The sequence below is a fragment of the Palaemon carinicauda genome, chromosome 45 (assembly GCF_036898095.1).
Source record: "Palaemon carinicauda isolate YSFRI2023 chromosome 45, ASM3689809v2, whole genome shotgun sequence".
Classification (NCBI taxonomy): Eukaryota; Metazoa; Arthropoda; class Malacostraca; order Decapoda; family Palaemonidae; genus Palaemon; species Palaemon carinicauda.
This window is the reverse complement of record NC_090769.1, coordinates 27896615-27916038: the sequence shown is the minus strand read 5'-3', so window position 1 is coordinate 27916038 and position 19424 is coordinate 27896615. Positions and strand designations below refer to the sequence as shown.

The following is a 19424-nucleotide window of genomic DNA, read 5'->3' as shown; positions in this document are numbered from 1 at the left end:
TTTGTTGACATCGAGTACTTGAGTACCTACTTGACAGATGGCGCTGTTGATGTACACCCCCACCTGTATAGCGATCGCTGGCGTATTCCGCCCGTAGGTTTTTCTGTCGGGCAGCAGAGCTGACAGCTATATGATCATCGGGTAAGTTTAATATTGAAAAAATATAGTACAGTAACACCCTTCATGTCGGTTCAATTTACGTCAAGTTCCGACTTTAAGTCGCTCATCCGTAAGTTAATATTGAATAGGGTTAGGGTTGACTTTTTGCTTGACCTTGACCTTTGACCTAGAACTTTAAAAATTAAACCACTGCCACATCTCAACATAAGAATTAATCCCTGAAAGTTTCACTACTCTATGGGTAAAATTGTGGCCAAGGAAGTTGTTCACAAACAAACAAACAGGGGTGAAAACATAACATCATCCTAACTTCGTTGGCGGAGGTAAATAGTCTAGCAATTAAATTATGAATAGATAAGTGACCCATTGGAGTCTTTTTTAGGTGGATTTTAAGCCAGATCTTTATTATAAGTAATACATTAGAACTTTATTCAAAATCTTTAAGTATAGATTTTAAAATCAATTCAAGCACAAATTATACGGATGGAATTAAACACTTAACCCTTTTACCCCCAATGGACGTACTGGTACGTTTCACAAAACTCATCCCTTTACCTCCATGGACGTACTGTAAGAACCTCAAATAAAAATCAAAGCTCGAGACTTCCAGTATGTTCGTTTCTTCAGTTAATATAAAAGGTATATGTCTTGTAAGAAATTTGGAATGCTGTCTATTTCAAAGATGTTTCAATTCATTCATTGTCATATTTTGAATATTTCTCTTCTGTCTGATTTTCAGCATTGGACTCTCATATCAACTTGCAATACAAAAACTTGGCCTTTCAAATTCCATATCACATATCTATATATTACTCTCTGACACCACTATTCAATTAGCTCTTTGTACCTTCTGTACAATTTTTTTTTAACAATTTTGTAGTGAAAGGTATGCAGTTAATTCTGATAAGTCTTGCCCTTTCTTTCATAAGGCACAATACTACACCATATTCTAGATGATTTATTCCAGTTTTGACCAAATTGTGGAATGATCTTCCCAATCAAATATTTCAATCAGTTGACCTTTTGACTAAGTGGAAATAATTTCCTTTTGAGGCTGTTGGGATTGTAGCATTCTTCTTTTCTAACTAGGAATACATTTTGGTTAGTAATAATAATAAAAATAATAAATATGATATTGGTTTCGCACCTGTTAAGGTAACATATGGTATCACCCTCAACAAACAAGTCTGTCATATACAGTATTGGTTTTTCCCTCTTTTTTTTTTTCTTTTTGAGAAGTTTTATAAACTTTCAACTGTATTAGAAATACATACTAACCAGTAAATTCACTTGATCTTGTGAAGGCTTAATATTCTACTAGGTTCTAAGTCAAGGTCTACATGTAATTGTGTCAGTTTTGACTTCAATCTGTTGCCTTTTTAATTTTGTGACCATGGATATGCCTGCATCGTTATATATAACTTAATAATTTCCAGCTTGAAAACAGATTTTCATTCTTCTATCTACACAAACTTTACGATACAGAACTTTTTACATTTTTGTTTATTATTCCATTTTACTAATAAATATAATTTTACATTCAAAAGAAGAAAAAATATGATCCTTAATGTACAGTTCCAAAAGCTCTTATATGAGATATTTAATTATGTTTCATAAATGACACACAAAGCATGACCTATGCAACTTATCAAGCTTTGCATATAAGGTAAATCTTCAAAATAATAAACTAAATACAGTATATGCAAGTAAACAAATAAGGGTAAAGTTTAACAATTCTTAACCCTTTTACCCCCAGGCTATTTGGAACTTTCCATCCCTTAACCCCCACTGGTTATTTTTTATTCAAGCACATTTTGCAGTGTATATTTTTCAAATTGCTCTAACATCCTTAATTTTCATCATAGAGAGGTCAGGTTGGTCTCATTCTCTTGGAAAATGCCTGAAATTTCTCAAAAAATTATCAAAAAAAAAAAAAACTGTAAATAGCAGTCTTTTGCAAGGACGTATCGGTACGTCCATGGGGGTAAAGGGATGTGTTTTGTGAAACGTACCACTACGTCCTTTGGGGGTAAAAGGGTTAAAATGCACCAAAATAGACGAGAAACGTGATATATTTAGACCTCTGCTAATTACCTGCAGTGGAATGTGGAGATTTCCCTGAGGTAGATGAAGCAGGAGCAATTTTATGTCGGGCAGAAGTTGTAGAAGAAACGCTGGATGAAGAGACAACAGAGCATTTCGGTCTGGGCGGTGTTGAGGAGGAGACTGCGGGCGATGCAGATGTCCCAGCGACGACATTCTTACCTTGTTCCTCCAATTGCTGCTTTTGTTTTTCCAATTGTTTAAGTAGTTCAGCCTGCTGCTCCTTTAATTTCTGGTATCTCTCCATCATCACCTTGTGGTAAAGATACGTATAGTATGGGAAACTCTTTATGAACTGTATACAGTGATATAAAACAGTAATAAGATGGCTTTACGAATGTATTACAATGTAGGAGATTAGAACCATCGATCCTGAGTCCTATTAGCCACTCAGCTATTGTATCATCCATGCCAAAGAAATACTCTACAAGCAAACCACTTTTCTGTGATAAATTTTTTCTTTTGATGTATCACACATTTCTTTATGTAAAATATGATCACACAACAGACATTATGGTGAAAATTTGAGCAATATTCATGTCTGGTGGGTTGGATGAATACCACTTTCTAATATTGATTTTTTTTATCCCTATTTATGTATGAACTCAATCCTAACCCTTAACAAACTGGAGGGCGAAGGAATGTAATCAAATTGATGATAATTGCCAGAAAATAATAATTCTAAAAAATAATTTTGTCATAAAAAGTAAAAACCTGTCCCTTTTCATGTTACTTGAATTACTATTTAGGTGAAAGTGATTAACACATAGAAGTTATATGTGATTACTTATTGGATGAAGAAATCGGGCAAGAAAGAACGTAATACTTGAGACATCCAAGTTACTTTGGAGGAGGAGTGGAAAGATGAGAAATCAAATTGACCAGAGACTTTCTGAAACCTCAATTATCAGTGCCCTTGAATCTGAGGCAAGAAGAGATGATACCACAAATGTAAGAGATAGGGGTCAAACAGTTGTAGAAGCTTGAAAATAACGGTAATAAAAAATGGAACTATTCACAGGCGATGAAAGGGAGAAGGAAGGAAAATGAGAACAATTTCCTCTACTCTATTACAGACCAAACTACAGATACTGAAAATTTCAAACTTGCATCGACAATGGGACAGTATAGTGGGAGGTGAGTGAAAGTAAAAATATGGCAAATAAGGAAGGTTGGAGGCATGAAGAAGTGGCATAGGGAATATGACATGAAAGTAACATGTAGTTTCTATTATCATTATTATTATTATTATTATTACTAGTTAAGCTACAACTCTAGTTGGAAAAGCAAGATGCTATAAGCCCAAGGGCTCCAACTGGGAAAAATAACCCAGTGAGGAAAGAAAATAGGGAAATAAATAAACGATATGATAAATAATTAATAATTAATAAAATATTTTAAAAACAGTAACATCAAAAAAGACATTTCATATATATATTATAAACTATAAAAAGACATATATCAGCCTGTTTAACATAAAAACATTTTCTGCAAGTTTGAAATTTTGAAGTTCTACCGATTCATGAACTCGAATTTGTCTACTCTTATACGTACTTTAAGAAAACAGTACGAACACTCATAAGATTCTCACCTGCGCTGGAGTTTTCTTCCGGGCTTTCAGGTCCGCACCTGGTTTTGGGGGGATCATGTTACCAACAGAAGTTGATCTTGCAACTCTCTGCTTTCCAGGAAATGGGTCTGGCTCATCATTTGATTCAAACTTCATCTAGAATGGAAAAATTATCTTATACAGTAATCATAATTCACAAGGTTTTCAGAAAGACAAATACCAGCCTCAGTAAACAAATAAAATTAACGCAATTGACTTGATACCCCAATCTGCAACAGAGTTAAGATTTTCCATCTGAGTTGAGATTCTGGTCCGTGATGTCCTAATGTCTAAGTAACCGTTTTTTAAAGGGAAATAAAGCTTTCATGCAATAAAGCTAGAGAAGAAAATGAAAAGAATTCGCCATCCATTTAGAGTGATTTATCTAAAATTTACAAGTATTTATATAAATGTTATTTGCCTTTGAGTAATCTTGAACATTCTGCTGAAACTACTGATTATTTCCTTGTGTTAAATTGATATTTACGTGATGTTAAACCTTAATTAACCATTAACGCTTAATCGTCTAGATAAATCATATGAAGTAAAGTTTCTCATTCAGCAATCTCAGTTGTGATTGAATCTTCAATGTTCTTATTTACATATATATATATATATATATATATATATATATATATATATATATATATATATATATATATATATATATATATATATATATATTTATATATATATATATAAACAAATAAAATTAACGCAATCGACTTGATACTCCATAATTTGTATTTCAAGTTAGGAAGTTTATAGAACTTCAAATTATTAGTGTTATATAAAATTGAATTAAAACATAACTGCTACTTGAAATTGAATTCTTGGTTAAATAATTGGCATATTATAGGTAATTACAGTATATTATGCAGTTTATATTCATAGTCAAAGAAGTTGGCAACACTGTCAATGGAATTTCCACTGAAAACCTTATGACTTCAAAAAACCATATGCCAACTAGTTAGATTCTACAGTCCATTTCTTTTAGCGAGGCAGATTTGCACCGACTCGCAGCGGTGCCCTTTTAGCTCGGAAAAGTGTCCTGATTGCGGATTGGTTAGAATTATCTCGTCCAACCAATCAGCGATCAGGAAACTTTTCCGAGCTAAAAGGGCACCGCTGCGAGTCGGTGCAAATCTGCATCGCTAAAAGAAATAGACTATAGTAGTTGTTAACAGTGCAACAGACACACTAGCTATGAGAAGCTTGGACCTACAGATGGATCCACATGGCACCTACATCACTCTCGGGTTTGGAAGGCTAAAGAAATTGTGTGCATGGGGACACGAGACCCAAAAATACGGCACAATATGACTGGCGGGGTTGCAATGAAACAATTGCAGTACCAGCTAAACTCGGTTGAGTCCCTTGTTAGGCTGGGAGGAACGTAGAGAGTAGAGGTCCCCTTTTTGTTTTTGTTTCTTTGCTGATGTCGGCTACCCCCCAAAATTTTGGGAAGTGCCTTGGTATATGTATGATGTTATAGAGAATATGACATAATTCAACGCATAATGCTACATACCTTTTTCTTAGAAGAAATCTGACTTTCAGTTTCTATTGGGTCCGGTTTATATTGATTATACATTTGCAAGCACTCCTCCATGATAGCCGGATCTTCTTTATCAAAGTCTTCTAAATCAAAGTCTTCTTCTGATCTTAAATTCTGAAAAAAATAAAAAGGTGTTTAAGCTCGACAAGGTTCAAAAGCTATGAATTTCTATAAACCTAATCTAAGTACCCATATTTTACTTCTCTTGTAGTTTATTTATTTCCTTTTTTTCCTTTCCTCACTGGGCTATTTTTCCTTGTTGGAGCCCTTGGGCTCTGCAAAAAAGAGAGAGAGAGAGAGAGAGAGAGAGAGAGAGAGAGAGAGAGAGAGAGAGAGAGAGAGAGAGCGCTGTGTCTTGTTTCAAAGAATTTTAGAGTAAACCTTATTCATATTAAAAAAGTAGAGAAGTTAAGCATTCACTGCACTAGTATTGCAATCCTAAAGATCTTTAAAATATAACAAATGAATAACACATTTATATCCATACTCACTTCTAGATGCTTCATGTCATCTCCAGAGCTGTTTATCATTTGTTCCCAGTCATCCTGAGGTATTTCATCTAGGGCCGAGAGATCGGGGAACGGAGAATTATTGCCTTCGTCGCCACCCTCATCGCAATTACCTTCATCATCATCATCATCTATACCAAAATCTAAAATGCAAAAATTTCGTTAGCAAAATACACATTAAAACAGCGACTTATGTATGGTATAATCCAAACGTTCAACTTAAAATTTTCCTTTAGTAATGTAAATTTTCTCTACAAAATTATAATATATATATATATATATATATATATATATATATATATATATATATATATATATATATATATATAAATATATAAATAAATTATATCTTCCTTGGATATATCAATCTCCCTGGACCCATAAGGGAGGGAAGGAGATGACTCCAGCCACCTCCTGTCTGTCTATCATTGGAATGAATAGGCTGATAGGGCCAAGCCTATCAAAGAATCATGGTACTGTACATTGTCGAAGGATGGATTCCTTCCCCAAAGGGGATAGCAGTCCATAATAACACCTGGCGTATAATGATCAACGGGTTAGTATATATTTCATCATCCTTCCCCTTGTATACGGAGGACGAGAGGTAAACTTTACTAGTTTCTAAAGAACGGAGCTCAGAAGTGTAGTTAACCAGCATCAAGTCAGATCCAGCGAGTAATGGTTCATCCCTAAGAGAGGGGCAGACAGAATGGAGGAGAAGATCCAGTCATTCTTCTTTCATTCCAACCTTACAGCTATTCGTTTGCTTAGACAAGAGGATTACCGTCCCGCATGGGAGATGGACTTGCTGCACAACTTCTTGAGCAGCCACCATAAGACCAAGCACAAGGGCATCACATACCTTGTGGATACTCCTGTAGAATAAAGGCTGTGAAGGTAGTATGGTGCATACACACAGCACCTTCAACACCTGGCCGACAGACAGATTTCTCTTGAAGGTAAGTATAGGGCCTGACTTGGGGAATTTTGGTCGTAGCTGGTACCTCGACCCTTTCAAGCAGTCAAGGCATATGGCTTATGGATTAACTCACAAAGTCAGAAAGAGATTGTGTTCTAGACACCTCTCTCTTGGTTCTACCAGTGCTAAGGATGAGTGGCTGGCACTCAAGTCCGAGGCATTGGGTCTTCTTTAGATAACACCACAGAGCCCTTGCAGTACACAAATGCATCTCCTATCCGTGGCACCCAACGCTTCACGTAAAGAGAACGAAGAAGGGCTCAAAACTGGAGTCGTGACTTGAAAGGGTTCCGCTATTACTAAGAATAGTGGATTACTAATCATAACTTGATATCTGTTACTTAACTTGACAGTAAACGAAGACTCGTCACTTAATGCAGATGAGCAAATAAAGTGTTAACTGCACGGTGACCAAAACAAACATTTCAATTTGGCACAAATTAGAGGGCAAGTAGCACTGTCTCCAGTACAGTATAGTATTGGTTCTCAGTGATGACGTGTCATCAGTTGTTAGATTGGATGTTCTGTGGTGGGTTTAATAGAGTCTGAATGTTGAAACACAGGCCTTGAGCAGAGGAGACAACATTTATTTGGTACTTTATGTCGTATTGAATTCCCTGCTCTACACTTTTACAGGGAAAGTCATGAGACTACACACCACATTAAATGCCAAAAATTTAGTCAAACAAATTTAGGAAATATTCCTAAACAATTCAAAATAAAAGGCAGTAAATACAAACCAATATTTCAATTATAAATTGGGAAAAAAGTGACACCAAACAAGTACTTTATGTCTAGCCGAACATTTTCAACTTTGAAAGACGGTTTTCTTTTACCTGTGAGAAGGCTGAATTGGATCTGGCCTTGTGCTAATGACCCATCCACTTCTTTATATGGCAGCTGTCTTGCCAATACAAGGAAAATTTTTCTTTTATCAAGGTCAAATGATTTGAACTTCATTGAAAAAAATAGCAATGAATTTTGGGTATCATTAAAATAATGATTGATGGCGGTAGCATTCACATATGTAAAATATAAACATAATATAAAAATACTTTTTGACAGTATTAGGATAAAATAAATGAAGAATGGGTAATGAAACCATATACAGGTACAGTAACCTCTCTCAAAGCACCAAAACTAAAATAGCTTAATTTTTAAAAGTATGATATTTTGATTATAAAATAAATTTTTTAATATACTTACCCGGTGAATATATAATAGCTGACGTCTCCGACGGCTCAACAGATTCCAAAAACTCGCGAGCGATCGCCGTGAAGGTTGCGGGTGTGACCACCAGCGCCGACTATCGGCCAGATACCGCATATACTTGTCAACATCTCCAGTTCTTCTCAGTCCCCTAGGTCTCTATCGGGGAGGAAGGGAGGGCCTTTAATTTATATATTCACCGGGTAAGTATATTCAAAAATTTATTTTATAATCAAAATATCATTTTTAAATATTAAACTTAGCCGGTGAATATATAATAGCTGATTCACACCCATGGTGGTGGGTAGAGACCAGTATTAATACAATAAAGGCGTATATGCTCAAAAGTTTTTGACAACTATTCAAAAAACAGACTTAAGTATAGGTACCTGGTAAGGAAGCAGACTCTGATTATTACTCTGCCTCATTAGTCCGCTATCCTCACGAAGCCCAGCGATCCTCTTAGGATGCTGAAAGACTCCCAGGAGCTGCTATATCCAGGGTGAACACCCCTATAACAGGACCTCATCAATACCCTTAATCTGGGCGCTCTCAAGAAACAATATTTTGACCACCCGCCAAATCAAAAAGATTGCGAAAGACTTCTTAGTCTCCCGTACAACCCAAAATAAGATTAAAAATTTCAAGAGTAGATTAAAAGGATATTGGGATTAAGGGAATGTAGTGGTAGAGCCTTCACCCACTACTGCACTCGCTGCTACGAATGGTCCCAGTGTGTAGCAGTCCTCATAAAGAGTCTGGACATCTTTCAAGTAATATGAAGCGAAAACCGACTTGCCTCTCCAAAAGGTCGCGTCCATAATACTTTTAATGGGTCTATTTTGCTTAAACGCTACAGAAGTTGCTATCGCTCTAACTTCATGAGCCTTGACTTTAAGTAAATTATGATCCTTCTCACTTAATTGAGAGTGTGCCTCCCGAATCAAAAGTCTAATAAAATAAGACCACGCATTCTTAGACATGGGCAAAGAGGGCTTTTTAACGGAGCACCATAAAGCCTCTGAACAACCTCGTCGCGGTTTAGTTCTGGATAAACAAAATTTAAGAGCTCTAACGGGGCACAGCACTCTTTCAACTTCATTCCCCACAATCTCAGAAAGACTGGGGATTTCAAATGATTTTAGGCCAAGGACGAGACGAAAGTTCATTCTTGGCCAAAAAAAACCAAGTTGAAGAGCGCATACTGCTTTATTAGCGGAGAAGCCGATGTTCTTGCTAAAAGCATGTATCTCACAAACCCTTTTAGCCGAAGCCAAGCTCACCAAAAAAAAGTGTCTTGAGGGTAAGATCCTTCAGGGAGGCTGAATTTAATGGTTCAAACCTGTCTGACATAAGGAACTGTAGGACCACGTCCAAGTTCCAAGCAGGAGTCGAAATATGACGCTCCTTGGAAGTCTCGAAAGACTTAAGCAGGTCTTGGAGATCTTTGTTATTAGAAAGATCCAAACCCTTATGCTTGAAAACAGAAGCTAACATGCTTCTGTAGCCTTTAATGGTGGATGCAGAGAGGGAGCGACCGTTTCTCAGATAAGGCAGAAAATCCGCAATCTGCGCTACAGAGGCACTTGGAAGAGGAAATAGAGGAGGACTTGCACCAGTCTCTAAATACCTCCCATTTCGACTGATAGATCCTGATGGTAGAGGATCTTCTAGCCCTCGCGATCGCTCTAGCTGCCTCCTTCGAAAACCCTCGAGCTCAAGAGAGTCTTTTGATAGTCTGAAGGCAGTTAGACGAAGCGTGGGGAGGCTTTGATGAAATCTCTTTACGTGAGGCTGCCGTAAGAGATCCATCCTTAAAGGCAGACTTCTTGGAACGTCTACCAGCCATTGAAGTACCTCTGTGAACCACTCTCTCGCGGGCCAGAGTGGAGCAACCAATGTCAACCTGGTCCCTTCGTGAGAGGTGAACTTCTGCAGCACCTTGTTTAGGATCTTGAAAGGTGGAAAGGCATAAACGTCCAGGTGAGACCAGTCCAGCAGGAAAGCGTCTATGTGGGCTGCCTCTGGATCTGGAACTGGAAAGCAGTAAGTCGAGAGCCTCTGTCAGTGAAGTCGCAAAAAGATCTATGGTGGGTTGACCCCATGTCATCCATAGCTTCTCGCACACAGTCTTATGCAACGTCCACTCCATGGAGATGACTTGTCCTCTTCTGCTGAGGCAGTCCGCCAAGACATTCATTTTTCCTTGCACAAATCTCGCCAAAGGAGAGATGTTACTTGCCTTAAATGGAGTTCCTTCTGATCCGTGGATCAAAGACCCGAGCATTCCAGACTGTCCAGTGGAGCTCCCTAACCCAAATCCGATGCATCTGAATACAACACATGGTTTGGGTTCTTGATCGCAAGAGAAAGACCTTCTCGAAGTCTGATGTTGCTGTCCCACCAAGTCAGACATGTCTAGACTGAGTTGGAGATTGGGAAAGAGATACTCTCTAAGCCCTTCTCCTTGTTCCAATGGTTTAGGTGAAATTGGAGAGGGCATAGGTTGAGTCTCCCCAGAGAGATAAACTACTCCAGCGATGAAAGTTCCCACGAGGCTAGTTCAAACTCTTACAGAGTAACTGTTTTCCTCTTGCAAGTGAAGGACTTTTAACAGAGCTTGTTCCATTCTTGTGGGAGACGAAAAGGCCCGAAAAATCAGACACTGCATCTCCATTCCCAAATAAAGAATAGTCTGGGATGGGGTACTGTAAGTTACGACTTCTCTACGTTCACTATGAGACCTAGCTCCTTGGTTAGGTCTAATGTCCATTAGAGGCTCTCCAGACAGCGATATAATGACGACGCCCTGATTAGCCAGTCGTCAAAATAAAGGGAGGCTCTGAATCCTCAAAAAATGTAGAAAGCTTGCTACATTTTGCAAGGGCCTTGTAAAAACAAGAGGAGCAGGAATGAGGCCGAAGTACAGTGCTCGAAATTGGTACATTACTTTCCCGTCCACAAACCTCGGATGTTGTTGAAAGTTTGGATGAATCGGGATGTGGAAGTATGCATCCTGAAGGTCGAGAGAGACCATCCAGTCGCCTTCCCTTACTGCTGCCAAGACAGATTTGGTAGTCTTCATCGTGAAGTTTGTCTTGACAATGAACACATTGAGCGCACTTACATCTTAAGTACTCCTGCAGTGAATGTGGCTGCCAGATCATTGGAGCCATCCCTGATAGCCTTGTTCCTGCAGTGAACGTGGCTGCCAGATCATTGGAGCCATCCCTGATAGCCTTGTTCATGCATGACATAATTGTACAGCAATACATTGACAGCTGGAGAGACCTTCTTACTTAAGGCTCCCAGGGACCAATCCAACAAATAAAAACTTCAAACGCTCGAAAAAACTCCTAACAGGAGATGGTCTAGCTCTGTAGCCGACCATAAAATCTTGGAGCGTCTCATGGCTAGACGACGAGGAGAGTCCACAAGGCTTAAGAAGTCTCCCTGGGCAGAGGCAGGTACTCCCAAGCCGAGAACTTCTCCTCGAGCTTCTCCTGTGTCACACCAGATGCCCGAGCGAGAAGCTAATTAAGAAGGAGGAAAAGCAAAAGCAGACTTTCCTAAACTTCTCCTGGATTCCAACCAGTCTCCCAGTAAGAGCATGGCCCTCTTGGAAGAACAAGAGAGAACTGACTTCGTAAAAGTAGGCGTCGAAGAAAGTCTAGGACAAAATTTCACTAAAGAAATTCATAATTAAAATACAAGGGATTGTTGGACCACCCTAGGTTACTCCTCTTCTGAATGACTCCCCAAAGGTACATTAGTTGAAAGGGGGTCATCAACTTCTTCAGAAGGCACATCATCTGATAAATCTAAAGTCTTGCGAGAAGGAGATTTATATTCAGAATGACGTGAAGGAAAAGCCTGACAGGCTACATCCACTTGTATATGAACAGAAGTTAAAGTTGGAGGGTCGATGTCACGTTGTGACTGCAGAGAATGTTATTCTACTACACGTCGTGACAGAAGTAACTGACGTTCAAACGTCCCGTAGTAACAGCGGTGACTGCTGTTCGATGCTATATCGTGACTACGACGTCACGTCATGTCTACGGTGTCCACCGCTCAACGTCACGTTCTGCATCTCAACGTCACGCTGTGACTGCGGTGGCTGACGTTCAAAGCGATCAAAGTTACATCGAGATTTATGCTCCGCATCTCGCTTAACAGCAAAGCTGTCACTAGAGATAACGTCAGCGTGGCGTAACAAAGCTCGTCTAGAAGGTTGAAGACCCGAATCACGTATCCCAGAACCGTGACGTACAAAAAGCAAAGGATCCTTTCGCACAGGAACAGGATCGAAAGCTTCTATTGAAGAAGAAAGCTTTAACAGCATATCTAACTTCGGATCAACCTGTGACTGCAGTGGCTGACGTTCAAACGTCACGTAGTAAACAGCAGTGACTGCTGATCGATGCTATATCGAGACTACGGTGACTGACACTCGACGTCACGTTGAGTCCACGGCGTCCACCGCTCAACGTCACGTCGAGTCTGTGGCAGAAACGTCTGTACATGAACGTCATCGCTATGAACGGGACTCTTATTATGACTACAGCTAGGACGTTGAACTTGTTCTGAAGGAACTAATAAACGTTTCAACCGTCTCGAAACTATACGCCCAGGTTTATAAAGAGACGAATCATCGGAAGACGAGGAGAAACTTCGTCTCTCCTGTCTTATGGCAAGGACGTGCTTGCCGAGCAACGTCTGATACCTTTGAGGGAACGTCTGTTCGTTGGTTTACACTCCTCACTCCCTTAGGTCCTACGACATTCCTTCTCCCTGGTGCAGGGGAGCCTGAAAGAGGTCTCGGACTAGGCAAGTGACAAGCACGAACAAACGAACCCTCCGCAACACAGAACATGTTTTTTGCACTTACTTCACTGATATCGTATTTTTCAATAATTTCACATTAGACATGAATAAAACTGATTTCTACCTGAAGCATGCAATTCTCCCTTACATCAAAAGGTTAGAATTGCGAAATGAGTCGTATAATGTAAGCAAATTAGTACAAAATGAAACACACATGCAAAAATCAATAAACATATACATATATATCGAATAAAACGGAAATATATAAAGTTAAAAAGATCAGTGACTGGGGAGGAGACTAAACACTAGTTCACTAAGGACTACGTTTTCAATCTCTCACCGTACAGTGCCTTGGGACGAGAATAAAAACTAAAACGTTTTATCCTCTCTCCCCGTACAGAGACTTGGGACGAGAGTAAAAAACTGAATCGAGAACAACGTTACTCGCTCCCAAACTCCTTGTACAGAGACTTGGGACGAGAATAAAGATTGGATCGTTCTCTCTTTCTCTCTCTCTCTCCGTCTCTCTCTCTTGTCACACACAAGAGAATGGCCCACTCACCCTTCGTCAATAACAGGTTATTTGACCAAAGGAAAAAACTGAAAGGACTAAGAAATTGAAAATTAACATGTTCCTTTAAATTAGTATCTAAAACACTTCAGTTTGAAAGAAGAATGAACAAAACGTCAAAATCGATTTACTCTTTCTGCAAAGTGAAACCGTGATTCTCTCTTTCTCTATCGTAACGATAAGAGCGCAAACTGCGTAGCATAAATAAACCAAACGTTAGTTCATCTTTGAAAAAATAGCACGAAGACTATTCAAAGAATATATTTCTTAAAATATTTTCTAAAAAATATTCATCTCATCACTCTTACAGAGCAACTGATTTAAACTTAACAAAAATAAAAGTTGAATGGGCTCAACGTTGTTTAACTTCGTTTTCCAAGTTAGGACCGCCTACAAGGAATAGGTAAAGGCCGCATATAAACAAAACATAAAATTTATCTTGATGTTTAGTATAAATGGAAAGCTAATCGAAGAGGCCTAATAAAGGCAGGTGAGATATAAGATATAAAATATATAGAGGTAAATCTATAAATATCAACAATAATTTATAAAGTGATAAAATAATTACTACAAGCCTTAAACACACTTCCGTACACTGAGGGAAGGGTCGGCCATCTTTTCTCTATTGAAAAACCAGAGATTAAAAAAAAAAGCAAGGGCAAAACACTTTTCCTCTCCTTTCAAAAGCATTTCTTTTGAAGATAGTATTGAATAATCCAACACGGCGAAAGCAATAAAACCAAAACCAAGTACTTCACCAATTCGGTAGAAAACTCGAGGTCATAAAGCGAGCGGAACCAACTTGTCGACAAGACCGACAGAGAAGAACTGGAGATGTTGACAAGTATATGCGGTATCTGGCCGATAGTCGGCGCTGGTGGTCACACCCGCAACCTTCACGGCGATCGCTCGCGAGTTTCTGGAATCTGTCGAGCCGTCGGAGACGTCAGCTATTATATATTCACCGGCTAAGTTTAATATTTAAAATCCTGATATTTTGTTACTAATCAGCAGACTAGAATTATACAATAAGGAGAGGGCTTATAATAAGATAGGAACATAAACAAAACTCCAAATATTACCATATAAAACAAGAACAAAATTATGTTTCTTACCATTTGTACTACACAGCTCCCTATCGGAGTTACTTGACGTCTCCTCATCATCGTCTGAGCTGTCTTTATTTACAGGCTTCCCTCTCCTGGATTTCTCTTTTTCATGTCTACTTCTGGTATCTTCTTTATGCTTGCTTCTGTGGTCCTTTTTATTATTTCCATCTTCTTTGTGGCCCTCTCTTTCTTTAACACTTGTTTTTCCCTTTTTATCATCTTTTGTTTCACTTTCCTTTCTTTTAGAGTGTTTGCTCTTATGAGCTGTAGTAACATGCTCTTTTATTTTGTCTTTACTGCTACTATGTTTTCTACTATGACTATCTTTGCTGTAATGACTGCTTGATTTAGAGTCCTTGCTTTTACCACTGCTGCTGCTGTGACTTGACTTATTAGACTGAGACCTGTCCAGTTCTTTACTAGCGACACCATCGCCAGTCAAACTACTACTGCTTTTCAAACTATGAGTATTTGAATGAGGACGACTGCTGCTCTTGTGTTTGGACGATGAATGTGAATGCTTTGATGCACCGTGAGATGACTGTGACGAATGCTGCCGTTTCACTGAGCTTTCGCTGTCCCGGCGAGATTTGGACTTTGATTGGCTCGACGACGACGATCGATGCGAGTGACTACCTTTTTCCGACTTTGACTGACTCTTTGATCTATCAATACTAGTTTCAGAGGACTTCTCTTTGGGTAACGAATTAACTTTACCTGGATCAAAAGTTGATTCGTGAGATGCATCTTTGTCATCATTAAATACTTCTTGAGTATCTTGATCGGATATCCCCGAGGAACTACTTTCCGATTCATAACCTACAGCAGAAACATTGTCAAAAATTGAAATCTCCTTTAGAGCTTTCGGTTTAGACGGCTTAATACTTTCTGCAACCAGGTCAAACATGGACATAACTTTGGGCTTGGGATCCTTCTGAGTACTAGTTACATTATCTTTGTTCTTTTCTGTACTAACTCTCCTCTCATTACCAACTGTCTTGGAAGAAGAACACTCTTTTTCTGTTTTCCTAGAGTCAGCGCTTGAACGTCTAGTAGACTTGTTATTTGAAACACCTTCCGAACTACTCCTTCTGTCACAACTGCTCTTCCTCCTTTCATTAATCTCTTTACTTTTAATAGCCTCTTTTTCCTTCGAATGAGAACTGCGTGAACTAGTTTCTTTGGATTTATCAGTATGAGAATGATCTTTTTTATTAGCATCATTTGATATTTTATTGCTATGTGAATTTCTTGACCCTACTGCAATGCTAGAATCCTTATCAAGATCAGATTTTCCTTGTTCACTGTTCTCTGGCCTTTTCGACTGTTGTTTTTCACTATTACTATCAGTTTTTTCCACCTTGATAGTAGCAGTGCATGGTAACGATGGCATATCTATTTTTTCCTTTTTGACGATTGATAAATCCACTGGAATAGTGGAATCATTTCCACCATCTACATTCTTTTCGAGCTTAATTTTAGAGGGGTCTATCGGCATTGGAGTTGAAATGACATTATTTTTGTCGACACCATTCTTTGCAGGAGACCCTGAGTTAGCCTCCTTTCCACGCTTTTCTTCCCGTTTCTCACTCTCATTGCTTTCACTTTCACTATTACTTGAAAGCTGCCTTTTCTTTTTGTTACGGCTCCTTCCTCTACTTCGGCTTCTGCTTCTCTTTCTACTCTTACTCCTGCTTCTTTGTCTCGATTTGCTTTTACTACCCCGCCGACTGCTGCTCTCACTTCTTTCCCTAGCACTACTACTTTTATGTTTGGGAGTGCTTCTGCTTCTACTACTACTTCTGCTAAAGCTTCTTCTGTTGTGTTCATTATTGCTTTCGCTTTTGTGTTGTTCTTTGCTAGTACTTCTTTGCTTACTAGAACTTCTGTTCTTACTAGAACCTCTACGCCTACTAGAACTCCTGTGCCTACTATCACTTCTGTGACTACTAGAACTTTTGCGTCTACTAGTACTTCTACGTCTACTAGTACTTCTACGTCTACTAGTACTTCTGTGTCTACTAGTACTTCTGTGCCTACTAGTACTTCTGTGCCTACTGGAACTTCTGTGTCTACTAGAGCTTCTGTGACTACTAGAACTTCTGTGTCTACTAGAGCTTCTGTGTCTACTAGAGCTTCTGTGGCTACTAGTGCTTCTGTGCCTACTTGTACTTTTGTTTCTAATAGAACTTTTGTGTCTGCTTGTACTGCGACTGCTAGCTGCACTTGAACTCGCACTACCACTTTCACTTCTGTCTCTTTTCCTCAATTTATTCTTGCTTTTTCTTTTTCGTTTTGCTTTTTTTCTATGTTTACTTTTCTTCCTGTGCTTTTTGTGTTTTTTAGCTTTCTTTTCTTCTTTAGTCTTATTTTCACTGGGGGCATCACCTTCCTTCTCTTTTTGCTCAGCATCATCAGCATCATCATCATCATCGTCATCATCATCCTCCTCATCATCATCATCATCATTATTCTCCTTTTCCGAAGCATCGTCGCTTTCGTGCGAATCTGATCGGCTGTCTCTCCGACGTCTTCGTTTCTTATATTTCTTGTGTCGCTTGCGGCTTTTCTTCTTCTTCTTCTTTCGATGATAAGATTCATGAGATTCTGAGCCAGAGGAATGGTCTCGCTTTCTTTTCTTTCTCCGTGACTGTTCATCAACCTCAGTATCCTCGTCAGATTTTTTCTCTTTAACAGTATCATCACTACTTACATCATCAGACTTCGAATTATAATTAGAGTCCTTATCATCATTCTTTGACTTAGAATGAGTGTTCTTTTTAGGTTTTTCCAGCTCCTCTTCAGATGAAGGAGATCTTTTTTCTTCATTTAATGTAGAAATTTTACTCTTTTTAGCAGAATCACACGGAAGGGCACTGTCGTGCTTTTCACTTACGGTTGCCTTGCTCACGGATTTATTAACCTCTGGGTCCTCAACCGTCTCTTTTTCTTTACCATCATTATCTTTTACCACCGAACTGGTTAAACTTTTTATCTCTTTATCTAAATCTACTTTGTACTTTTTAGTATTCTTAAGATTACACGGTGTCTTCTGGTTTCCATCGGAAGTAGAACTTGATGTTCCACCACCAAGAGGCGGCTTGGTTACAACCTGTTCTCCATCCATTTCTTGCAATAATGCTTCCAACGGATCATTTACGCTATCTTTATTTACATCGAGACTTGCAGCAGCTGTGCCCTTACTCTGTGGATTCCAACTTTTGATGTTAGGCCTCGACAATTTGGGAGCTCCAAGAGCATGAACGAACTTGGGAAGTAATGCATGTCCTTTGGCGACAGACTTACTAGCGACAGACTTACTAGCACAATTTCTGTCGTCCTTCTTCAGCTCCTTTTCCACTGATTCAGGAACAGTTTTATCTTTGTTCAAAATCTTAGAGGACGAAAGTAGAGGCTCAACAAGAATAGATTCTTCCTTTTTAGCCTTACTGGTGTCATCATCATCCGTCCTTTCAGATTGCGAATAGACAATAGTATTATATGCACCAAAACCATCACTGGATGAAGTAAATATTGGAGAAGGAGGAAGAAAATAAGATTCTGGCATAGAAGATGCCTCTACCAGCAATTTCGCTTTCTCTTTAGGACCATCACATGTATTGCTATCTTGATCAGACATGGTTTGCGCATCTGCTATCATTTCTGACTCTTCTACTTTATTGTCATGATTACTCAAATTATATTGCAATTTTCCCAATGCCTTCACCTTCTTTTTCTTAACCTTTATCTTATTATTCTGTGAATGTTCCGCCAAAACCTCCTCTAGTATATCGAAGTCACAGTTCCGTTGGTCTATGTCTTCTTCCTCTGGTGAAGAAAAATCTGTAGCCTCACTATCACCAGAGTCTTTATTCTCATTGACATCAGATATAAGATTCTTTTGGCCCACTGAAGATGGAACATATCTAGCTGCCTTAGAATTTGAGGGCATATCATCTTGACCTTCACTTGAACGTTTACGTTTGTTTAGCTCCTTGATTGGTGTTGGGTTGTAACTCGGAGTATCTGGAGGTCTAGGGTAGTACTTTCTCTTCGAACTATTATTTAGTGGACTGACTTCGGCACCTGTATGTGCCACTAGCGTGTTAGCATCAATTCCAGCCGAGGCTAAATGGGGGTTTTCAATAAGCACTTTCTTCACTGCTTCGCTCACAAGCTGTTGCAGTAGATCTGACTGGCTATTCATGTTTTTTGTTAGAATATCTGATACAGCAACATTACTGCAAGAAGGTGAACCTGGAAAATAATACAATGATTTAGAATACATGGAAAAGTAAAGAATAATTTCATACTTATACTAACCCTTTTACCCCCAAAGGACGTACTGGTACGTTTCACAAAAGCCATCCCTTTACCCCCATGGACGTACCGGTACGTCCTTGCAAAAAAATGCTATAAAAATTTTTTTTCATATTTTTGATATATTTTGAGAAAATTCAGGCATTTTCCAAGAGAATGAGACCAACCTGACCTCTCAATGACAAAAATTAAGGCTGTTAGAGCAATTTAAAAAAAAATACTGCAAAATGTGCTGGGAAAAAAATAACCCCCTGGGGGTTAAGGGTTGGAAATTTCCAAATAGCCTGGGGGTAAAAGGGTTAAGACATGAATGATGTAATTCATAACCAAATTACAGAACATAACATATTGTGACATAAAAACACACTGCTTATGTTATCCAGTGTCTTTAAATAGATGACAAAATAAAAGAACATAGTAGTTTACACATCCCACACGTGTTAGCATGATGTCAGTCAAAGGTGATGGGAAGCAGAAATCATAAAACCAAAGACACATACGCAGTAGTAA

The 19424-nt window shown here is 38.8% G+C and overlaps 2 protein-coding genes across 2 annotated transcripts in view; one reads left to right on the top strand and one right to left on the bottom strand.

The window, feature by feature from the left end:
- LOC137634940 (uncharacterized) overlaps positions 1–19424 on the top strand; it is a 592943-nt gene that overhangs the window by 305675 nt on the left and 267844 nt on the right. The window lies entirely within an intron of this gene.
- The window catches only part of LOC137634812 (serine-rich adhesin for platelets-like), a 79372-nt gene that overhangs the window by 39305 nt on the left and 20643 nt on the right, over positions 1–19424 (bottom strand). The window contains exons 3-7 of the mRNA XM_068367363.1: positions 14601–18851; positions 5882–6042; positions 5364–5504; positions 3815–3949; positions 2215–2476 (exon numbers count right to left, since the gene is read on the bottom strand). Of these exons, the coding sequence (XP_068223464.1) occupies positions 2215–2476; positions 3815–3949; positions 5364–5504; positions 5882–6042; positions 14601–18851 (4950 nt within the window). The remainder of the gene's footprint in view (positions 1–2214; positions 2477–3814; positions 3950–5363; positions 5505–5881; positions 6043–14600; positions 18852–19424) is intronic.